This window comes from Barbatula barbatula, assembly GCF_947034865.1.
Source record: "Barbatula barbatula genome assembly, chromosome: 8".
NCBI lineage: Eukaryota > Metazoa > Chordata > Actinopteri > Cypriniformes > Nemacheilidae > Barbatula > Barbatula barbatula.
This window is the reverse complement of record NC_136771.1, coordinates 6,775,285-6,797,357: the sequence shown is the minus strand read 5'-3', so window position 1 is coordinate 6,797,357 and position 22,073 is coordinate 6,775,285. Positions and strand designations below refer to the sequence as shown.

At 37.8% G+C, this 22,073-nt stretch overlaps 1 protein-coding gene across 1 annotated transcript; it reads right to left on the bottom strand.

Annotated features, from left to right (window-relative positions):
- Nucleotides 1-1,767: 1,767 nt before the first annotated feature.
- On the bottom strand, nt 1,768-3,039 carry otx2a (orthodenticle homeobox 2a; the record flags this gene model as incomplete). The annotated part of the gene is given in 4 exon segments (XM_079463463.1): nt 1,768-1,814; nt 1,817-2,567; nt 2,666-2,817; nt 2,943-3,039. Coding segments are annotated over 4 exon segments (1,047 nt in total).
- Between the last annotated feature and the right edge of the window lie 19,034 nt (nt 3,040-22,073).

Below are 22,073 nucleotides of genomic sequence, written 5' to 3'. Positions count from 1 at the left end.
AAATTAATTGAAATCTAAAATTGAGAGAGTGAGTGAGAGAGAGAGGAGAGGAGAGAGAGAGAGAGAGAGAGAGAGAAGAGAGAGAGAGAGAGAGAGAGAGAGAGAGAGAGAGAGAGAGAGAGAGAGAGAGAGAGAGAGAGAGAGAGAGAGAGAGAGAGAGCGAGAGAATGTTAATCAAGTAAAAAATATGCAATTGGGGTGTATTAATGGGTTCATTCGTGTTTGAAGAGAAATAAAATACTAAACGATGCTGACATGAAGGGTCACATGTCCGCTGTCAACCACAACGTATAATCAGTTTGTAGAACCAAAATCTCGCGTTCAATATAAAAAAACACGAACTATGTGGAAGAAAATACATCCCAAACTATAAAAACATGTTTGTGCATGCTTTAAGTCATTCAAACTTTGAAAACTCTGAGGTTTTGCTGGTGCTCTTACGAAAAATTAAACTTTCTTATTTATCTGATGTCAGTTTTTATCGTTCGTCTTTTTTTAACTTTTGATCAATTTTTAAGCAAATCTATTAGTGAACGCTGAGATATACGCAGATTTTGTCTATTGAATAAAAGGGAGGGATATAGTGTTATGTGCCCGGAACCAAGGTGGGAACAGGTGTTTGGATCAACGAGGTCCAGTTTAACCAGACGTGAGCATTCCCTAAACATACCCAGAGATTACTTGAGTTTGTTTGATGCAGATTCTAAATCCCCGCGATGTTTGCGCCTCAGCGAGACGCCATGCGGTAATAACACAGTGGGATTCCGCTGGGCAAACAAGCAAACAACACAGTCCCATTTATATAACCCTATTTACACAGCTGCACTGCACGAAGTGTGTTGCTGGATGATAATTAAATTCGTGATTTGTCGTTTCGTCGTTGGATAAATAAATTCGCGAATCGCTGTAAGCCACCGATTACCGCTCGCGATGCCAATACGTGTCCATCAGCGTGTTGATGTGACTTAATTATGTTTGTTATGTTTATGAGCACATATTTTGTCCTAGTTTAAATGAACAGTTTGATTATTATTCTAACAAAAAACCATTCTGATGGCGACAAACAGTTGGTTATGACGCATGCTGGTTATACAATTTTGCGCGTAGTAAAATTCTAAATTTCTGATTGATTAGTGGCGTTCCTACAATGGCAACCAACCGTAATCCTCCTTTTTGAATAATGTTTTTATTATTTAGTTTTGCATTCCTTCCTCCCATCAACTACTAAATTACAGAGCACTTTGGAAGTATATGGCCTCGAAAGTTCACACTTATCAAAAAACAAAGGAAATCAAAAAAAACTGTCTCAATTTAAAATTTATATTTATTAAATGAACATAAATTTCACAGGAGTTGTCAAGTTAAAGTCACCTCTGAAAAACAAAACGTATATAAAATTATTATTGCCTTCATTGTTGAAACCCCAAGAGTCTCCAGTGTCATTCATTCAGTGCATCGAGCGAGGAGGTGCATCGAAATGGCCCATATTTGTGGGAGTACTCTTAAGAAATGTAGTTCAGCATACATTTTGAATCTGTCCACGTAGGGTGATGAACATTTTTAAGCAATATCAGTTTTTAATTACTTTGGTGAGGCCCAAACTCTTGTCACAGTAGCTCTTCCGGATCATTCCCCTGAAAGGTGGAAGTATTTGGCACAGAAAGCAGCCTCCTGATGTCATGCTCAACACCCTGTGGTTTTGTCCGTAGGAAAGCAAACAAGCAAACTTAAGGAAACAACATTACCAGTCCTTAAATAGGAAAGTTCTCACAGGACCTGAAAACGCCAGGCCGCCTGGTCTTTATAGTCCAGCAATCTGCCGCCGCCGAGCTGAAGTTCAGTTTCCATGACGACGCCACGGCAGCTTGGTCTTTGTAATCTTTGTAATCCAGACAGTCTGTGGAGCTGAAGGGCAACCCTGTGCTGCCGTAGCCCTGGTGAGGGTGGTGCGGGTGCCCGGTGCTGTGCCCGATGTGGTGCGGGTGGTGGCCTGACACTGTGGTGGTGCCAGCCATGGTGCTCAGCTGTGCGTGATGGGCATGTGGGTGATGGTGGTGGGCGTGGCCAGCCATGGGTGCCAAATAGGAGCCGCAGTCCATGCCTCCAAAGTAAGAGGCAGTGTTGGTGGTCGGGTATCCCTGGGCATAGCTCGGAGCCTGATTGTATGGCATGGGATAGGACGGCACTCCTGTGGTACCACCACAGCCTGAGATGGCCCTCTGCATGCATGAGGCGCTGGCCGGCGGCGAGATGTCGGGGAGCGAAGATGGAACTGGAAGTGGCGAGACCGGAGCGGGACTCCAGATGGAAGAGACAGGTGTTGTTCCTGAGGAAGAGCTGCTCATGAGACCCACTCCACTGAGACCGGAGGGGTTGGATCCTGAGGATGACGAGGATGACGAAGATGAGTTGTTGATGGAGACAGCTGGGGGAGTGAAGTGGCCGCTGCTCTCTGACCCTGGGCTTTCGCGGGAAGGAGAGGACTTCTTCTTCGCCGGGCGGATCTTGGATCCGTTGTTGCTCTGTTGTTGCTGCCGACACTTTGCCCTTCTGTTCTTAAACCACACCTGTCAAGACACATGTCACAATTAGCCCTCCACAGATCCAATAAGCTCAGTTACAAGAGCTCATTTGGAAAAGCTAAAATAAACAGTGGCACACTCACCTGAACTCTGGACTCGGGCAAATTGATTTTCAAGGCCACTTCCTCTCGCATGAAAATATCTGGGTATCTCGTCTTGGCAAACAAATTCTCCAATATATCCAACTGAGTGCGAGTAAAGGTGGTTCTCTCTCGTCTCTGTTTCCGGGGATTATCTGTTATAAAGACAAGCAAAGTTATTAAGACATTGTCTGAAGATGTATTTTAAAATCTAAATAAAGTAAATCACTTTCAGTGTTCCAAATAATAATAATTCAGGATGAAAGGGATGTGTGCCTACTTGGGTATCCCACAGAAGGATGGAGCAGGTCTATGGTGGCCCCGCTGAGCCCCAGCCCGTTCATGGCATATGGGGACTGTTTGAGGTATGACATCATCGTAGCTTGAGTTTACGAGACAACGGCGCTTGAGCCGCAAATTCACACACGTCTTATCCAGAAAGATACCTGCAACAAAATCCAATTTGCAATACGTTTATAAATGTATGTATTTTATTTTAAAATGTTTACAACTTTTTTTAACACGAGAAGCATAAATAAATTATAAACATTCGTGAAAACAATTAAAACTCATTGGCCCTCTTGCCCTGAGAGCGATCAGTCGGGAATATAACTAATGTCTTGCGTTTAATGATCTGTTTATTCACACTTCACTAATCAAGGGCTTCAGACACTAATTGGCCATTTACACGTCATGCCCCGTTAATCGTTCATGATGGACAACACAGCAAAACTGTTTGATCTTATCTTTTGTGTTTAACACTTTCAAACCTGATATATTTAGTTATAATATAGTTATAATATAAAAAACTTTAGTTAAAAGCTTCAAAATATAAGGCGTGTTGCAAAAGAAAAATCTAATTAAGAAATCAAATTTATAGCTAAATAAATGTTTGATGACTAAATGTTTTGAACGATCATTTGTTTTTTGTAACATGCGCTTTCATCGCTACTTCAGGGACGCAACCTGAACTTTAGCACAACTTCAACACTGCAAAATAATTGTGTCGTCAGTAAATAATAGCACGTTTTACATGAACTCATTAAATTATTTCAATATTTTCTATAAATTTCAAGCAATTCGGCTTTATTTAAGATTTAAAATAGTGAGCTAAATGACTTGAACAGGCTATACTTAAAATTACATTATACACAATAAGTTAGCAATGGAGCTGTGAGAATGCAAAAGAAAAATGCTAATTAGAAAAAATTGTCTAAAATCATTCTTGATAAGGAAAAGAATATTTGAACCGTCTGTGGTTTGGGAATGTAGAAGTGTTTAGTGAAGAGTGCCCAACAGGCCGGTCCGAGATAAACTTCAGGTTTATGCGCATTTGGAATGATTTGGGAGGACCAAATTGTGTTTCGCTGTAATTGTTATGTGGCAATAGTACAAATGTATTAAGACAAAAGTTCGATAAATGACATGTTGCGCTTTTTCTCCGTCCCTCATGCATATGAATGGACCCATTAATCTCACGCTGCGGACAGATAACATGGCCCTTAAGACTCCACTGTAATTCCACAATCGGGGTTTAACTATATGTAAATGGCCAGTGAGTGTGCAAATTATTCTCCATAGCCATTTAGATTAGACCCAGAGGGGACTCCATTTGCAGAAGAAACCTTATCAGCTAAATAAACGACACAATCCCAAATACAAAAACATGCTGGTACGCACACAGACAACTCTGCAAAGTTTTGCGTTAGTCGCGAATGCAATTGCAGAAAAATACCCTTATTATACCGACTTGTGTTTTCTTAAATGCATATTTTATAATAGCCTTAGGAAAATGAAAATGTTGTTTTACGTATTAATTTATTTAAATATTTTCCTCAAACATGCAATACTGCTGCTTACAAGACATAACTTTTTAAGCCTGAAATTTATTCTGAACTTTTGAATTTAGCCCGTGCAGTGAAATATTTCAGTTAAATCAGATTATGAAATACTCATATATATATATAAAGTAGGCTACTCGTATTTTAATTTAAATACAAACTTAACTCACACTAAGTTTATGTATTTAAAGGTTTAAACAGACATTTAAAGCATGATTGTTTTACCTTGTTTTGTTGGTCTTCAGCTTTGTTCCGTTTTATTTAGATCCGTACAGAAAATCCACAGAAGCAAGGATCACTTTTTTATAGGCCTAAGTCTTGATCCAGCTGAGAACTGTTGTAGGAAACGATTCAGCCACAAACTTCAGAACTAGTTCCAAAAATCAACACAAACCCCTTTGTCAATCAAAATTTAGTGCCCAACGAGCGTCACTACATCAACGTTGGTATCCACACGTTGCGCTAAAGTGATGGCCAATGTTGACGGATCGAGATTGATCACCTTCTTGGTGCCCTGTCCGTCTAAGAGCAAAAGACACCTGCGGAACCGCCCACCCCGGCCAATCAGATGTCTCGCTTGTCATTACAGACGACTGGTCTAGCCAACCAAAACGACGCCTTGTTCATTACCTCCGCCTTTTTGATGTGACGCAATAATGACCTGGCGTGTGAACGTGCGAATCTTAAGGAGGGTAAGCTATTTGAATACACTTTTATACGAGCCTTTCGTTAGCACAGCACTGCGGAAAGTAAACACACATTAACGATAATCGAATTGTTAAATTGATTTACCGTTTGGCAGAGATGTTTCGAGGAAGTCATCAAATATTATTCAGAAAACTTGTAACATGCAAAACATTAACTGGAATGAATACAGAAAATAATACAATTATGGAAAGCAGCTACTCCCCAAAACACACGAAGATATGAGTCGAACATATTTGTTTGTAAGAAATTAGCTTACTGATTTTAAACCTTTTTAGCTTGTACCCTGTAAACTGAACCTTTTACGTTGTATTTGTCAGGCATAGGCTATACTTTAATTTAGCCTATTATAGAAAAACTTAGTTAAACATGTTTGCACCAATTGTTAGCTTTTTTGGGGCACGAGTTAAATAGCCAAAGACTGGCTAATTTAAATATAGAAGGTATATTTGCTGAACAGAGAGAAATAATTTAATATATAAAGGGCAATAAATTGCTTGCGATATATAGTTTATTTTAAAATACCCTATATGACTAAACACATTATAGAAACAAAAAGATGAAATACAATTATACGTCATTAAAGCCACAAAACAAAACATGGATTTCTTATTCAATTCACAACTTTGCTCACACCACAAGCTGTTAAAGACTGTGCAATCGATCGGGTAAAAAAAATCAAGATATCCAGTGGCACTTACCTATTGTCGAGGGGGTTTTCGTGTAATCCCAAAATGCAGTAAAGTTTCCTGAGCAGTATAAACCCGTAAAGCCGCAGGATCAGCCGGCCTAAAGCGTGTGTGTGTGTGTGATTCGTCTCTATTGCAAAGCAGATTGTAGCGCCTCTTGGAAATTGTCGGTGCTTATTAAAACGATGGTGCATAAAATCCCCCCTAAACCCCAGAGTTGTCAGAGAGCTTGGGTGCCAGGACAGGTTTATCTTGCATGCAACCGTTGGGGCTTCGGTGAAGAGAGGAAATAAGTCGGTCTGTTTAACACCTGGATTCTGGAGTCCGTATGGGTGTGGATCCGCAGGTAACCGACTTTTCCGTGCAGTTATTTTAGGCCTATGCCATTTCACCCGGGTTTGTATAAATGGCCCTGTGCCTTTTCACCTTCGTTTGTATACATTTAGAGATTGCCAAAGAGACACATAAAGTGCCCTTTCTTCACTATTTTAAGTAAAGCCTAATTTGTTATTCTGCTATGGCGTGTTTTCTGTGTAAATGTTTGCGTGTTTTAGTTATATTTAAGTGAATTTGTGACTAATACATGTAGTAAACTTCTTGTACGAATATGACATGAACGTGCGTCTTATTTTTCCCGCCTGATCTAAAGTTTGAGATGTTTTATAAACGAAATACATTTTTACATATATTAATAAATGCAATATAGGCCCTATTGTTAAAATGGCAAGATTTAGTAGGTTTACGTGTTTGTTCTTTTAAATAGAAACGTTTTGTATTGAGTAGGCTTTAATTATTTTCTATTCATGGTCACTAGTTTTTTTCTAGTATTAGATTTTAATTAATTTTACACAACAGCATTTTAGAGAGGCTAAACCACGTAAGAATCATGAAATTGAGTTTTTAGAAGATTTATACCGTTAGGTATAAATGACTGAAAATGTATTTTTTACCATGATAAACAAAGTATCATGAGAAAATCTTAATTGAATTCACTGCACATTTGTTTGCTTTGTTGTGCATTCACATAAAATACAAGTTTAAGGACACACACACTCACATTTAGGAAAGGCAACAATTGCCGTTTAAACCACTGAAAAGGCTTTCTATAATGAAAGAAAAAAGAAAACATTTTGACCAACTCCTTCACCAATGGTAAAAATGGCAAAAATTAAGATTTTTTTTGTAGCACAATATATTATTATGAAACTAGAATATTTACACATTAACACTTGTAAAGTCTGCTCAAAATAAATACGCAGCGATTTATGTGCAGGACTGATCTGAGCTTTTGTTAAAGGGAAAATAAAAGTATTAAGGTTTTGTAACCGCTGCCAAATTCTGTGCAGAGAAAACCCAACCCCTTTTTCAGCTGATCTCAGTTCAGAGTTTGATAGATAAATGTTATTGGCTAGAAATAGAAAAATAGAAGATCATAGCCAGGAGTACTGTCCAAAACATGCATGCAGTCCCTAAACATCAACCACTAAATTATACAGGACAGATAATTCTAATAAATCATTTTATATGGTCCAGCCAATCCATATGAATTTTCATTTATTTTCTAATGATTTTAATTAAGTGTGCACTCAAATTGCTATCTAATAATACATATCTAAAAAGATCTTAAGAAGTAGGCTATATAGGATGATGAATATCTAAACCTAAAAATTCGTCTTGATGACGTCACTAAATGACGGTGAGTAAAAGCCAAACACTCACTGTGAGTGTGGACATGAAGATAATGGAGAGCTGGGGAGTGTGGAGCTGTCAATCACAACGCTGGGGTCCCGCCCCTCTCATTAGGAGGGTAAATAGAAGGGAGGAGTGATGAGAGATAGAATGAGAGAAACAAGACTCAGGAGGAGAAACCAGATACACGACTTAAACACACACACACAAACACCTACTCTCTCACCCCCATACACACACTCACACAATGACACAACACCTCAACAACAAACTAGATCGAAACGCACACAAAGTCACCACACACTAAGATAGTTTCAGTGACATTCCAGCAGAATCTTAAAGGTAAAGTTCACTTGAAAGTGAGAATTCTGTGTTTATGATTTTCTACTGTGAAATAAATATTTTTCAAAAATCTTTATGTAGCACTCATCCATAGATACTAATAAAGCTCCAAACCTCATCTTTGTGAAATTCCTTGCCACATATAAACAAATGTATATAGAATTGTATATCTCATGTAGAATATAGGGCAAATGAACTACATTTATTTACATTACATGTTTTTTTTCTTTGTGGAGCATAATAGCATTCCAGATGTTGGCACTTTTAGCAAACAATAACCAACAAACAACAAAATTTATATTTTTTATTATTCCTAAACACAATTCCACCCTTTAAACTTTGCACATCATTTTCATTTCAACTACTGCTCAACATCCGCAACAGGCCCGTCTGAACAGAAGAACAACATTCAGCTGCTAAAAGCAGAACTGGAGAGAGTGGATCTACGAGTGTCTCGCTTACTTCTGGTCTTTCTTCCTTTCCTTTTGAAAACTCACGTTAAAACTTGCATGGCTGACATAATCTCTCTCTCTCTCTAACAATGCGGTTCACTGGTTACCATGTGAAGCTAATACAGCCTCGCAAGAATGTGCAGGTTCAGATCTCCATGACCCGCCCCACAGAAGAGAGAGAGAGAGAGCACAAAACTGAGGGATTAAGACCTGCCTGCAGGACCGATCGGAGGGAGACCGACTCAAAAATGGGTGTGTTGATAGACAGACGCAAAGCTACAGGGGGGAAATCATCGTGGCTTTAGTGATATTGATGCACTAGTGTAAATCGCAGAGAACGACTAGATTTGCATTTGTTGAAGGAAATACCGATGCATGCGGGGCAACCAAAGAACAGTGTTTGAGTTTAAGATAAGCTAACCAAACAGCGAATTTGGTCTCGTGTAAATTGAATATGGGATGTAACTTTGGAATTTTTTAAAATTATTTCAATGTGAAAAAGTGTCAAATTTGGCACTTTATGCCAACGTCACACATTAATTTTATTAAATGTATAGCTTTTTAAAACACTGCAACCTGTACGACTTCTGCAGAACACAAACCAAACAACATTGACCCCCATTGACTTCCATTGTATGGACACAACATTTCTCAAAATGTCTTTTGTGTTTCACAGATGAAAGAGTCATACAGGTTTTGAATGACATGAGGATGAATAAATGATGACAGATTTTTTCTTTTTAAGTGACAAGCAAATACTCATTGTGTATGGATCATGTAAAGCATTTGTTCAAGAATTATGCAGTTTAATGTTTGATCCACACGGATAGAGCCAGAAGAGAACATATTTATGCTGCCATCAAAAGTCAGCAAGATGAGTTTTGGACCAAATGGCGGCATCGTGGCATACAGGATGTTACACAAACGTTGGGTCATGATATGTATCTTCCTGTCTCTGTAAAGGAAGCAGTTTACAGGTTGAATTACTTGCTAGACAGAAGAGATCAATCCCAATTCAGTACGCAAACAGAACTAAGACGCGCAATTACAGTTCCGCATGTGACAAACACCAATCACTGACATTTTGTAGAATGTTAAAACAGAATCTTGAAAATTGAAAGTTCATAATCGAAAGAAAAATTATCTTTAGGTTAGTTAATCTTAAATTTAGTTTGTCATGGATTTGTAATAACATTTAGAATTGGACTGTCAAACTATTTCAGTTGGCACAATGGCACAATTCACACAAAAATGAAAATGTCTTCATCGTTTACTCACCCTCATGTCATTCCAAACCTGTATGACTTTCTATCTTTTGCAGAAAACAAAAGAGGATATTTTGAAGAATGTTGGTAACTAATCAATTTCGGTCCCCATTGATTTGTATGGAATACTGTATATATACATTTCTCAAAATATCTTCTTTTGTGTTCCACAGAAGAAAGAGTCACATACATATAGTTCTCGGTTTGATTCAGTCATATTACACAATAGATTTGAATAAACTCAGATTATTTAGCTGTTGTGCATTTTCAGATTGCATTTCACATGAAATTTTAAACTGGATAACAGCTCACTTCCTATTACAAAATAATCTTCTGAACCAAGTTCGTTTAAAATTGTGTGCACACCCATTATCCCCTCGTGTTTTATTCACCAAAGACGCTCCTTAATCTCTGTTTCATAATCTCATTACTTGAAATCACACCAACAGATTATGAGAACCAATCTCCTAATTACTATGAAAAAATACAGCATTAGCGTGCATTGACAAAGTTAAGCCGTCTGGTCATCAAACTAATTACAATCTATTGATTATGGATCTGAATCTTTATCTCAGGCTCAGCGGATTCGCCGTGGCAACCGGTGCCGCTCTGGAAGGTTGGCAGACAAATGTCGGAATCGATGAGATAGAAATTGACTATTTAAAAAGCTTGCGCGACATATGGACAGACCCTTTGGAATAGTGCTTTTGTACAGGCCTGCGGACAAAATAAAAAAGACCATTTCTGCCCCAACCGCTGTGGTTTATTATCACTGGCCAAATGTGTTTTGGCTGGGTTAAGCCGGTTATTGTCACCGAACCGTATGACAAATTCAGATAACAAAGACGGTGGTTTATTTAATCAGCATTTTGTTCTCTAAATTTTTTAAAATCCTTCAGTGTCCCAAGGCAATTATCCTTGAGGAATAAAGCAATTGCAAGGTGTCGACGAGTAATGGCTTATGAAAAGCATGAAAGTGACATATCTGCATACGAACAAAACGCCTTATCAATATACCTAAACAGATAGGCCTAAGTGACTTTGCATTAACATTAAAAACATTTTTTTTTCTTTTTTGCAAAAAACTTTGCTTTGTTATGTGTCGTGTATGTATGTTGCACTCATAAAAAAGGCATAGCTGTGGCCAAAGGTGATGTCCACAAAAAAAGAGATGTTTTCACTTTTTATTGGTTGCATTAGAATCTTTGAATTCATGTTGAATAGTTGAAGGAGTTGAACGTAAACCGAAACTCAGTTTAGGGTAGAATTTTAAGAGACTTGACAAAACGATACACACAACACGCAGGAGAATGACAACAAAATATTCCTACACAAGAAAAATAAACAAAATGATTGTTTTTCATTTCAGTGATTGTGTTTCATTTCAAAAATATTTTCAGTTTTTCCGAATTCACCATTTAAAGATATGCGTTAGGTAAAATTATCATTTTTGTTTCATTCTGTAAACTACTAACAATATTTCTCCCAAATTTAAAATAAATTATTGTTTCTATTTGCATTTGCAGAAAATGAAAACTGGAGAAACAGGTCATTTTTTATGAAACAACCTGGGTTTGTAATTCATAGTTTTCACGTGTCTTGTCATGCTGTCAGTCTTTCACATTGCTGTTGGATGACTTTGTCACTCTTGAGGTTTGATTGTGTTAAAATTCAACGGACACAAGACAGAAATGTCCACATCATCTAGAAATGCTGATTAAATGAAAATCTGGAATTTCTTTTCTTCTTAAAAATAAGAACCATTTCCAATTCTTCAGAATTACATTAAATACTTTTCTGGCACACTCTGAAAAAATGCGGCATCAAGAAGAACCATTTTTGTCAGAATGGATTCTTAAAGGATCTATAAAAATACAAAATAATACTAAAAAAACATTGAATGTTCACTTGTGTAAACTCATTCTAGTATTACTCATTTCAAGGCATCATAAATTTGACTAATGGCCACACTTGGACACTTCACAGCACATTGTTGCATGAACACTTGCATACACACGTTCATGTAAAACCGTGCGTGTAAATGTGTTTAGGTTAACTCTGTTGTATCTATGAAAAATAAGACAATTGATTTGACTCAGGACCATGTGCACCTGCAAATCTATGTTGACACACAACTGTCTGAAAAATTGCAACAAAGCGAACCACTTGGGTTGATTTTTCAAACAAGTCTCGATGGCTTCCCTTCTTTTGTAGCGAGGGACATATTACAGGGTACGACTTTCACCTAATCTGCAAAGCTCCTTAAAAAAGCTCTGTCTAAAACTACGGCGTCTTTTGTGCGTGCGTTTTATTGCGCTTCACCCTGTTTGCTTTAGATAACAAATCTGCTGCTCGCCCTCAGGGTAAAGGGAGCATTACAAATTAATCCCAGCTTTAATAAGTCCGGACTAAGCCCGAGTTTTTCCTCTGTAAGGAAGCGAGCGAGAGGGAGGGTCAGTGGGGAAGATGAAAAAGGAAGAGGGGAAAGAAATATATTAAAGCCTGTGATCACAGCGGCGCGTTTTGTTTGTCATCCTCCATTTTTATTTAATCCCTTGCTCTGTAATCCAATTTGTCTATCAGAGCCTCGGCTGGGCCTCGATCTGCCCCATCCACCTTCAAAATGCACACGGTTAATGTCGGAAACTAGGTTTCTTTGAAAATCTACTCCATGAGCTTAAAGAGTATCAGGTTTGAACCTTGAACACCTTTGGTTGCAACTATTTACGTCTTCTGTGTACTTGCATTTAGGGTAATATTGTACATTTGAATGTATATGTACCACAGAAACTCTAAACTACACGCAATGAAACAAGATCTTGGTTGTTTCGCGTCTCTTGTACGTAAAGCAACTTGATACTCGATTTTTATAGTTTTGTGTGTAATGTGAATTCTGGATTTTATTAAAACGCAACAAAATTAGTTTTTGGTTTTATGTGTTTGTGGCCATTTGGAATGCGTGTGAGTCAGCAGAACACTTCTTGTTCGCTCTGAGATGAGAGAGAGAAAGAGGATTAAAGATCTTGATTTAATTACTGTGAGAGGTTGAGCTTCAAGCACAACGACTCAAGAGCCGCTGGCTGGCAAACGGGTGGTAAAGAGGAAAAGATAGAGGGTCTGCTATATGTAATGGGGATCGGTTTACGAATTAGACTTCTTTTGAAACTCAACCGTCCACACCAGTCACCATATATCAACATTTGGGTAATTCAATGCGAATGTCAACCCTATGAAAAAAAATCATGTTTTAATGAAAGGTCTTCACCATACTGATCAGTCAAATGTCCATATTTGGCAGGTCTCTCTTAAACATTTACATTTTCCTTTGGTAGATGCTTTTAACCAAAGTGATTTACAGTGCAATGAGGCACATCTGTAATAATCCATACGGTTTAAAATTGAGCGTCGTATCAAAAGATGTACGATTATCCAAAAAAGCAATAGTGAAGCCCATCCCATAATTCCACCACTAAATCCTTACAGGCACTAAAAAAAATTGTACTAAAATCAATTAGCCACATCATAAAATAGTTACGAATTCCTGTGAGATTGTGTTAAATTTACGGATAAAAAGAGTATAAAAAACTGTACTTTTACAGAAATCTTTTTTAATTTGGGTGAAAAAGTTTTGTTTATTTTACAAAACATTTTTGACATTTCTGGTGCTATCGGATTATTTCAGTTTTCTTATGCTTTTTTTACAGTGTAGTCACTGAAAGTCACTTTTTTGGATAACAACATCTGTCGAATGTATAAATGGACACTTGACTTTGGCAATATGTTGCAAGATTCACACAAATTATTAAAATGATAACCACCGACTGTTTTAAAGGATAGTTCCCCCATATAGTGTTTTAATTCTGTCATCATTTACTCACCCTCTTGTCAATTCAAACCTGTATGACTTTTTTTCTTCTGCAGAGCACAAAAGAAGATATTTTAAAGAAAGCTGGTGACTGAACACCGCTGGCACCCATTCACTTCTATTGTATGGACACAAAACCAATGGAAGTGAATGGGTGCCGATGCTGTTTAGCTAACAACATTCTTTTAAATATCTTCTTTTGAGATCTAGAGAGGAGAAAGAAAGTCATAAAGGTTTGAAATGACAAGAGGGTGAGTAAATGATGACAGAATTTTGGTCTTTGGGTTAACTCTCACTTTAATTTTCTGTGAGGCAGGAGCCACTGATACACACACACACACATACACACACAATGCCAAACCCAACCTGAGCTCAATCCGCACAGTAGGTTATAGACCGAACAGAGAAGCATAACAGATCTTCATAATCTCATGACAAAAGCTAAAAGGTGTCCCCCTGCCCAGCGAGCAGACCGGGTCTATGATACGTGCAGCATCCCGTGGCTCTCAAAGACACTCTGTGGATAATGGCGGGGTTTCTACTCTCACAAGGAAATCTCATCTCCGTCCACCCTCCTCTCTCTTTCCCCGAAAGAAGCTTCAGATATCGCCGAACGGTTCGCGGGGGACGCTTCTTGTCTCAGAGTGTACAATCTGGTTTCCTTTTTAGAAGAAAACTTATGAAACACACTAGTCGATTCATTTGGGATTGTTACTGCTGTTCATGCGATGTACGTAATTTCTCCGGAGAAGAGAAAAGCTGAGAGTGCTTAGACGGATAGTTCACCCAAAATGAATCAAAATGAAAATGATCTCATGATTTACTCACCCTCTTGTCAATTCAGACCTTTATGACTTTCTTTCTTCCGCAGAACAGAGAAGATAGTTTGAAGAAAGTTGGCAACCGAACAGCACTGACCCCCATTCACTACTGCGGACACACAGCCAATGCAAGTGAATGGGTGCTACTTAACAAAATTTTTATAAATATCGTCTTTTGTGTTCTGCGGAAGAAATAAGTCATACAGGTTTGAAATGACAAGAGGTTGAGGAAATGACAATATTTCTCATTTGGGGGAATTATCACTTTAAAACACCATCAAGTGTCTGTCTAATAACTTGTTCTACAAGACCGCAATTGGGATTTTAAAGTGACATTATAGCGAGATAAAGCTTTCATTTGGGGTCAACTGCTATATTCAGAAACCATTTTATTGCACTTGCAAATCCTGCACTGATTCCAAAAGAGCAACATTTCACATCTAATTACTTAAAGCTTTGTTTTTAACACGATTTTAATATCCAGGGGAAAAAAACGTAAATACAAACAACAGAAAAACATTCCGTCTTTCAACGTCCCTCTGTGGACCTCGTTGAGGGACTTTACTCTCGCCCGCTAAAAAGACAAACCAGGGCCAGATGTTACCGGACCTACCAACATTGAGAGCGGTCAAAAGAGTCCGAGGAGCGAGGGAGGAGGGAGAGAATAATTAATTCTCTCTCTTTTCTCCGTCTTTCTCCTCTTTGATGGAATTAAGCTCACTCGCTTCGATCTGCCGTGTGAATGTCCATGCGTTTACTTTTTTCTCTCTTTCTTTCACTGCCAGCCTCTCTCTGTCTCCCGTCCTGATGGAGAGCATGAGGCCACCCAGAGGAGATGAAGAACAGAAAGAGAGAGAGAGCGAGAGAGAGAGAGAAGGAGAGAGAGGTAATCCCTCCGTTGTGAGGGGTCCGGGCCCCTGTCCTTTACCCCCACATTATCCTCTACAGAAATCCTCTCCGCTCCCCCCAGCTTCTCTCCTAGTGTGTCTGCATTTACATACAGCAACAATGTGTGTTTCACAGGACAGATTAGTTGTAAGGGGGAGGTGTTTTTGTGTGTATGTGTGTGTTTGTTGGGGTTGGGAATCGAGGTCCTTTACGTTTTAACGTTATAACGTTTAGTTGTTATATTAACAGAAAGAACTCCTGCAATGCTATTGGACAAAATATCCTCACCTATAAAATGAATCCAATGTGTGAGGACATTGGAAGTCAACTTCACTGTTTGAATACCTCATAAATCCGTAATAATACCAACAGGATTTGGTCAGGGAAAATAGTTATTAGAATAAAAGGTATTGTGCTTGGGACGTCATATAAACTCTTAAAGGGATAGTTCACCCTAAACGAAAGAATTCTGTTATCACCCCATTATGTGAGTGTTTCTTCTGTAAAACACAAAATATGTTTTGAGAAATGTCTCAGTGTTTTTGTGTCCATCCAATGGAAGTCAATGGGGGCAAATGTTCTTCAAAATATATTTTTTTGGGGTTGTGCAGAAGAAAGAGTGTCATACAGGTTCGGGATGACATGAGGGTGAGTGAATGATGACAGAATTTTCATTTTTGCATGAACTGCCTCTTTAAGATGTGTGATTAGGAGATTAAATATAGAGTTTGTACAGTACAAAAATAATTACGCCTGTGGACTGTCCCCACAGAGATAATAAACCACACATTTGTGTGTGTGTGTGTGTGTGTGTGTGTGTGTGTGTGTGTGTGTGTGTTTGTCTTGGGAAGGCACTCTTGAGTAATGTGACACTACACTGATTTGTTCCAACACTAATTGCAGAGGAGGGGTCTAAATCTTACACACACACACACACCCGTCTGCGCACACACACACACACCCTTAGCATTTAGCTAATGAATTAATCTCACACTAAGGCATCTTAAGATAATACCATTAACTAAAGTTGACTCGAGTGTGTAGGGAATAACCAGAGACCCATCTGGGAATTCTGCTCCGTCTAATCTGACTAGTTGTACAATGAGATCTCATAAATTTGTCCCATTTTATGGAAATATGAATATAAAATAAAACAGCTGATTCGAAGCAGGGCTGCACTTTGTTTCTGCAAACACACCAATTTACCGATCTGCCGAACCATCTTAAAGGGATAATTCACCCAAATATAGCTTTCCTGTAGTTCAGTGGTTAACAACGCAAGGTTGCAACGCAAGGGGATTGCAGATACCTATGTAAAATGTATAGGACAATGCAATGTAAGTCGCTTTGGATAAAAGCGTCTGCCAAATGGCTAAATGTAAATATAAAAATGATGTCCTTTTTTTATTTACTCATCCTTGAGTTGTTGCAAATCTGTATACATTTTGTTGTTTGGCTGAACACAGAAAATATATTTGGAAGAATGCTTATAACCAGACAGTTCGTGGACCCAATTGAAAACTATAGCAGGAAAAGTTACTTTATAATCTTTTTTTGATCTGTTGAACACAAAAGAAGATGTTTTGAAGAATGTAGGACAGCAAACAGTTCTGGGGCACTTTTGACTACCATTGTTATTTTTCCTACTATGGTAGGCAAAGATGTCCCAGAAATGTCAGTTGCTAACATTCTTCCAAATATCTTTCTCTGCGTTCAACCAAACAAAAAATGTATACAGGTTTGGAACAACTAGAGAGTGAATAATTCATGACAGGATTGTCATTTTTGGGTGAACTATCGCTTTAGAAACTGACACCAGAACGTTTCATTTCAGGTCTAATTCATAAAACTTTTTCAGCAGACTTTTTCTCAGGCCTATCAGAACCATCACGTGTCATTCAGCGATCTCATCTCGACGAACAATCTGGACATCCCGCGAAAACACAAAACAAACACAACAAGCACTAAAGAAAACAAGGGAGCTGAGGTTTGAGAAGCGGAGCTGGCTGTCTTTATCAGGCCGCAGGTAAGAGCGTCTGTGGCAGTTCACATATGAATGGGCCTCTAATTAGCAGCATATCTAACGTGGAGAGCTCTGTAGAGTTAATGAGGCTCCATTTAGGAGAAGGCCTTTGGCTAAGATTTCAGATTCCTTCAGGATATCCTGAGTTTTTGTTTATCTGATACCAAAGCAATAAAGGCGTGAGAGGGGGAACCGGGAAACAACCCTTACGAAAATTAACATGGTTTAGCCTAACCATAGTTAAACCATGGTGTTTAGGATAAAACCAGTAACCGAAAATGTATATCTCACTACATACTTTAATAACCCTGCTGAGAAAAAAACTAAAGCATTGAGAAAATGTAATGGATTTATTGGTTATAATGGGAATTGTATTGATTTCTACTGATATTGATGGACTGTATTGGTGGCGTGTTATCTGGCAGATTAACCCCATTGAAATACTGCCCAAAACACAACACAATATGGAATTTTTAATGGATTTAATGGAAAAAAAGCCAATAGTTCATAATGGCATTTTAATGGAAACCATTAGAATTACTGTGATGGTTTCTATTGGGTGTTTTTTCATGCAACTGCAACTTCACCAAACTTCTGGGTTAAATTCACCTAGAAATTGTGTCAATGATTTTCAAGGGGAAAACATTTTTTTTTGCCTTTTGTTTTAGTCTCAAAATGTATATTAATATTTAGATACTATATATCGGCCAATATATTGGTTAGCAGTTTTCAATGTAAAATAATTATACAACAATGCAACATATGGGATGTATAAGAAAGAAAGTTCTCAAGTTCTCACAAATTTCTGAGTTACTATTTTATGGCATATTTACATGTCAATCCAATTAACTGTAGTTAAAGAATACCGTGGAATTACCCTGATACACTAACAGAACATGGTCAAAAATGTGCACCTTTGTGACAGCTTGGTTACATTTATGACAGAGGCTGGTCATTACAGATCTTTGCAGGACGGTCCAAGTTCATTCAGATGTACAGACAGACCATCAATGTAATGAAAGGTCTGACTGTACAGTATCATTCTAAACTATTATACCATTCGAAAAGAAAAGAGGCTGTTGAGTACTACGACAGACACGCAATCCAACACAGCCATGTGGGAGATTACCCGGCGGTCATCAGACAAAAAACATTTGACCGCAGCTTGTTCGACCAGTCAGAATCAAGCATTTCAGCATATTATTGGTTCTATTTAGTCGTTATCGTGCCATCGGCTCATTTGACTGCGCAGTCAAAGATCCTGGAGAGACGAACCAAACTGAGCATCCAGAGGGTCTGATGGCAAGCTTCTCTTCAGCTGTACACAGACTCTGCTGAGTAAGAACATACACTCTCCAAATGAATGCATGTTTGCCCCCCAGCCTTTCAGAAACACACCTCCCTCCCCCGTGCTCTGACCACCTGCCCCTTGCTTCTTTATCTCCAGATTTCCAGACAATGCCCAAGGGATCCCAATGCTTAATCCCCTCTCTCTCTCTACACCCCACCATCTTCCTCCACCCGGCCTCCCTCTCTTTTCATTTATTCTCCTTTAAGAGTATTATTAAATGCAAGAGATCGAAAATGTAATGATAATGATAAGGCGACAAATACATTGAATAAAGAACACGTACAGTATTTGTATCACAAGAACATTGCAACATGGTTTATAGTATGAAAAAATTTGATTCAGTTCAGTTAAAAATGAATCTGTCAATAATGCTTGCAAATCATTCTTTGCCATTTTGGTTCAGAATCACTCAAACTGATTTACCAACTCACTTATGATTAAGTCTGGGAAGTTCCTCAGAAGTACGAAAGACTTTTCTTTATCATTCCCTAGTCTTCTTACAAGTTTTTTCTATTATTTCTATATTTTTCTAAAAAAGCAGACTTTTCTCTACATTCAGGACCTTTTCTATGGCAACAAAGCTCAAACCACAGAACCCCCCCACACATAAACCCAGCTATACTGAAAACTAGACCAAAAACTCATATTCCCCATGAGTATCCCTTTTCCTATCGCGCTCCTCCTTGCTCTTCCGAGGATCTGGACTCTGAGGACGCCTTTCCCCGACAAACTCTTGAAAGATTATAGCAGTTATCCCATTTGAGTTGTTTAAGAACGCCATTCTTGTGCGTGTAAGCCAAGGCATGGGCCAGGTCAAAGAGACCATAGCGCTGATTACAAGCCCGATGTCCGGCGTAAAGCTTGGCAGAGTAACATTAATGAATGGTAAGCTTCTTTGGCCGCGTGTTCCCTAAAGAACCGCGCCGATAATATACTTAAGGCAGGATGCACAGTTGTTTGTGTCAAAGCCAAGGCGGCGCTTTGGACACCCCGCTCACGTAGCGGGGCTTAGCACCAGACGGACTCACAATGTGAAATCATTTACATCACAGGCCGCACCGGGTTCCAAAAGATGTCAATAGCAAGTCGCGTAACAGCTGTTTGTGTCATTCGAAAAAGGCAAACACTGCCGTTGTTGTGTTCCACAATACATGTGAAACAAAATGTAAGTATGAAAGTAAGACTTGTTTTTGAATAATCTCCAGATATGTAAAGAAAACATTGTCTCAACTGAATCCAATGTTATTTTTTCAGTGTTTTCAGCTACTTAAAATAGCCAATGGTGTAACTTTTAAGCTTGACTACAGTTTGATCGAATAATGGCAGACCAAGAGCTTTTGGCAACCTGTTTGCAGTTTAATGTGTGGTTTAATAGAATTGAAGTTCACCCAAAAAATGTATTCAGTCATCATTTATTAAAACCCTCATAACTTTCAAAACACAAAAGAAGATATTTTAAGGGAAAAGTCTGGTTGTTTGGTTACCAACTTTAGTTTTCTTAAGTAGAAAGTCGTACACATTTGAAACATGGCAGTGAGTAAATAATGAATTTTCATTTTTGGGTAAACTATCCCTTCAATTTTTGTTATATCTGTGAGAAAATCAGTCATTCCAGTATTGAAATCCAAAGGAAAAATCACCTCCAGTGACATGACTCTTGCTCTTCAACCAGGACCCATTAACCTCATTAATGAACAGCAGTGATTATCAGTATAAACATCAGTCAGATGAGCAATTACTTGCTGTTAATGAAAGAGTCGTGTCAGGACATAACAAACACGCCTCTCATTCATTTTCTTGTAGTACCACAGTAAATCAAGACAGAAAATACAATGATCTAGAATCATTAATCACAATCAACTCAACACGATTTCTTCACAAGTAATTACAGACAAAGATCAGACAAAGAACTATACATTAATTTAAATATGAACTGAAAACATAAATCATATTTTAGATCAACATTATCTCTGACAGATTATCTCTGTCTCAACTTGTTTTTGTGTCCATGTAAAACTATTGCATTGCCTCTCACATTCATATAGTTCACTCTACACATTTCCCTATCTTGTAATTAAATGTATATATTAAACCAAAAGTACAGGGTTTTGTCCATTTCGTATAAAAACACGAAAATGGACATCCAAGGTTCAAAAGGACAGCAATTATATAAAAATGGAAAAATGACAAATTAAGGTTTTGATGTTGTTACTTGTTGGTCTGCTAAACATTAAGTTTGTTGTAGCCCTGACCCAAATTTATTGGCTGAAAGAGATATTTCGAATTTACTAAACGGACAAATTGGCTAATTGGCTAAACAAATGAACATTATATCGTTTTATTAGGTCGTTGAGGAAATTAAAAAGTAATTCTTTCGCTTTCAGCATTTTTCCTCATGATATCATGACCAACAGCTGTAGGTGCGACTCACACTCATGTCTCTTATTGACCTCACCGGCCAGCCGTGAAGAAGTGTTCTCTAATGAAAAAGCACTTAATCAGAGCTCTTGATGAGGTCTTTAAAATGTGTCATTTCAAGCCAAGCTGTTAACAATGTCCAATCAACAATTGGGGGGGTTCACACTTGATAACAAGACTTGTGGATTCACACCTGTGAAAGAAGACGATAAACAAATGAAAACGGGGATGGACAAGTAAGGGGAAAGAAACAAAACATTTGTCTGCCGGCCAAAAAAATAAACATGAGAGGAGGCATCATAAACTTCACAAACAAAAAGATTAAACATCTTTTTCCATGCATACTTAAAGCTCTTTGTACATGCTTTTTAAGGTTTTGAAAAGGGAAATTAAGTCATATTGGCAAAAAAAATTGAAGATAAAATTGTTTTAGAATTTGGATGCCTTACTTTAAATATATGCGGGAAATTTCTATTTTAACATTTATTACTTTTCGTTAACCAATAAATAAATAAAACAATAACTTAAATAAAACTTTTGTTGTCTCGTCAGCTCTTTACATTTTAACATTACATTGCCATCCTTCTGAAACCTCGTATGTCCAAATTAGCATTAGAAAAAACACTGGACTTTTTCAAAATTGTATACTGCGTTGTCAAAGTAGACAAGCTATTGTATTTATTTTTGAGATATTTTCAAAACACAGAGACAAACATAAAGGGGGCTAATAATGTTTTATAGCAAAAAGAAAAATCATGAAATAAGGAAATAATGTTTTTGAAATATCAAATATTAAACTGCTTTATTACTGAGTATAGAGAACAGATAACATTTTCTTTGCTAGAACTTAGCAATACCCGTCCTGACATCAATGAACTCAATCTGTTAACAATGAACTAACAATGAACAACACTTCTACAGCATTCATTCAAATATTTCAAAATCAAAACAATAAACAACTTTGTTTAAACCTATAACTAAGTGCTCATTATTAGTTCCAATTATCCAATGCATTGACTAATGTTACCTAAAGTCTTATTCTATATAACATCTTAAATCACA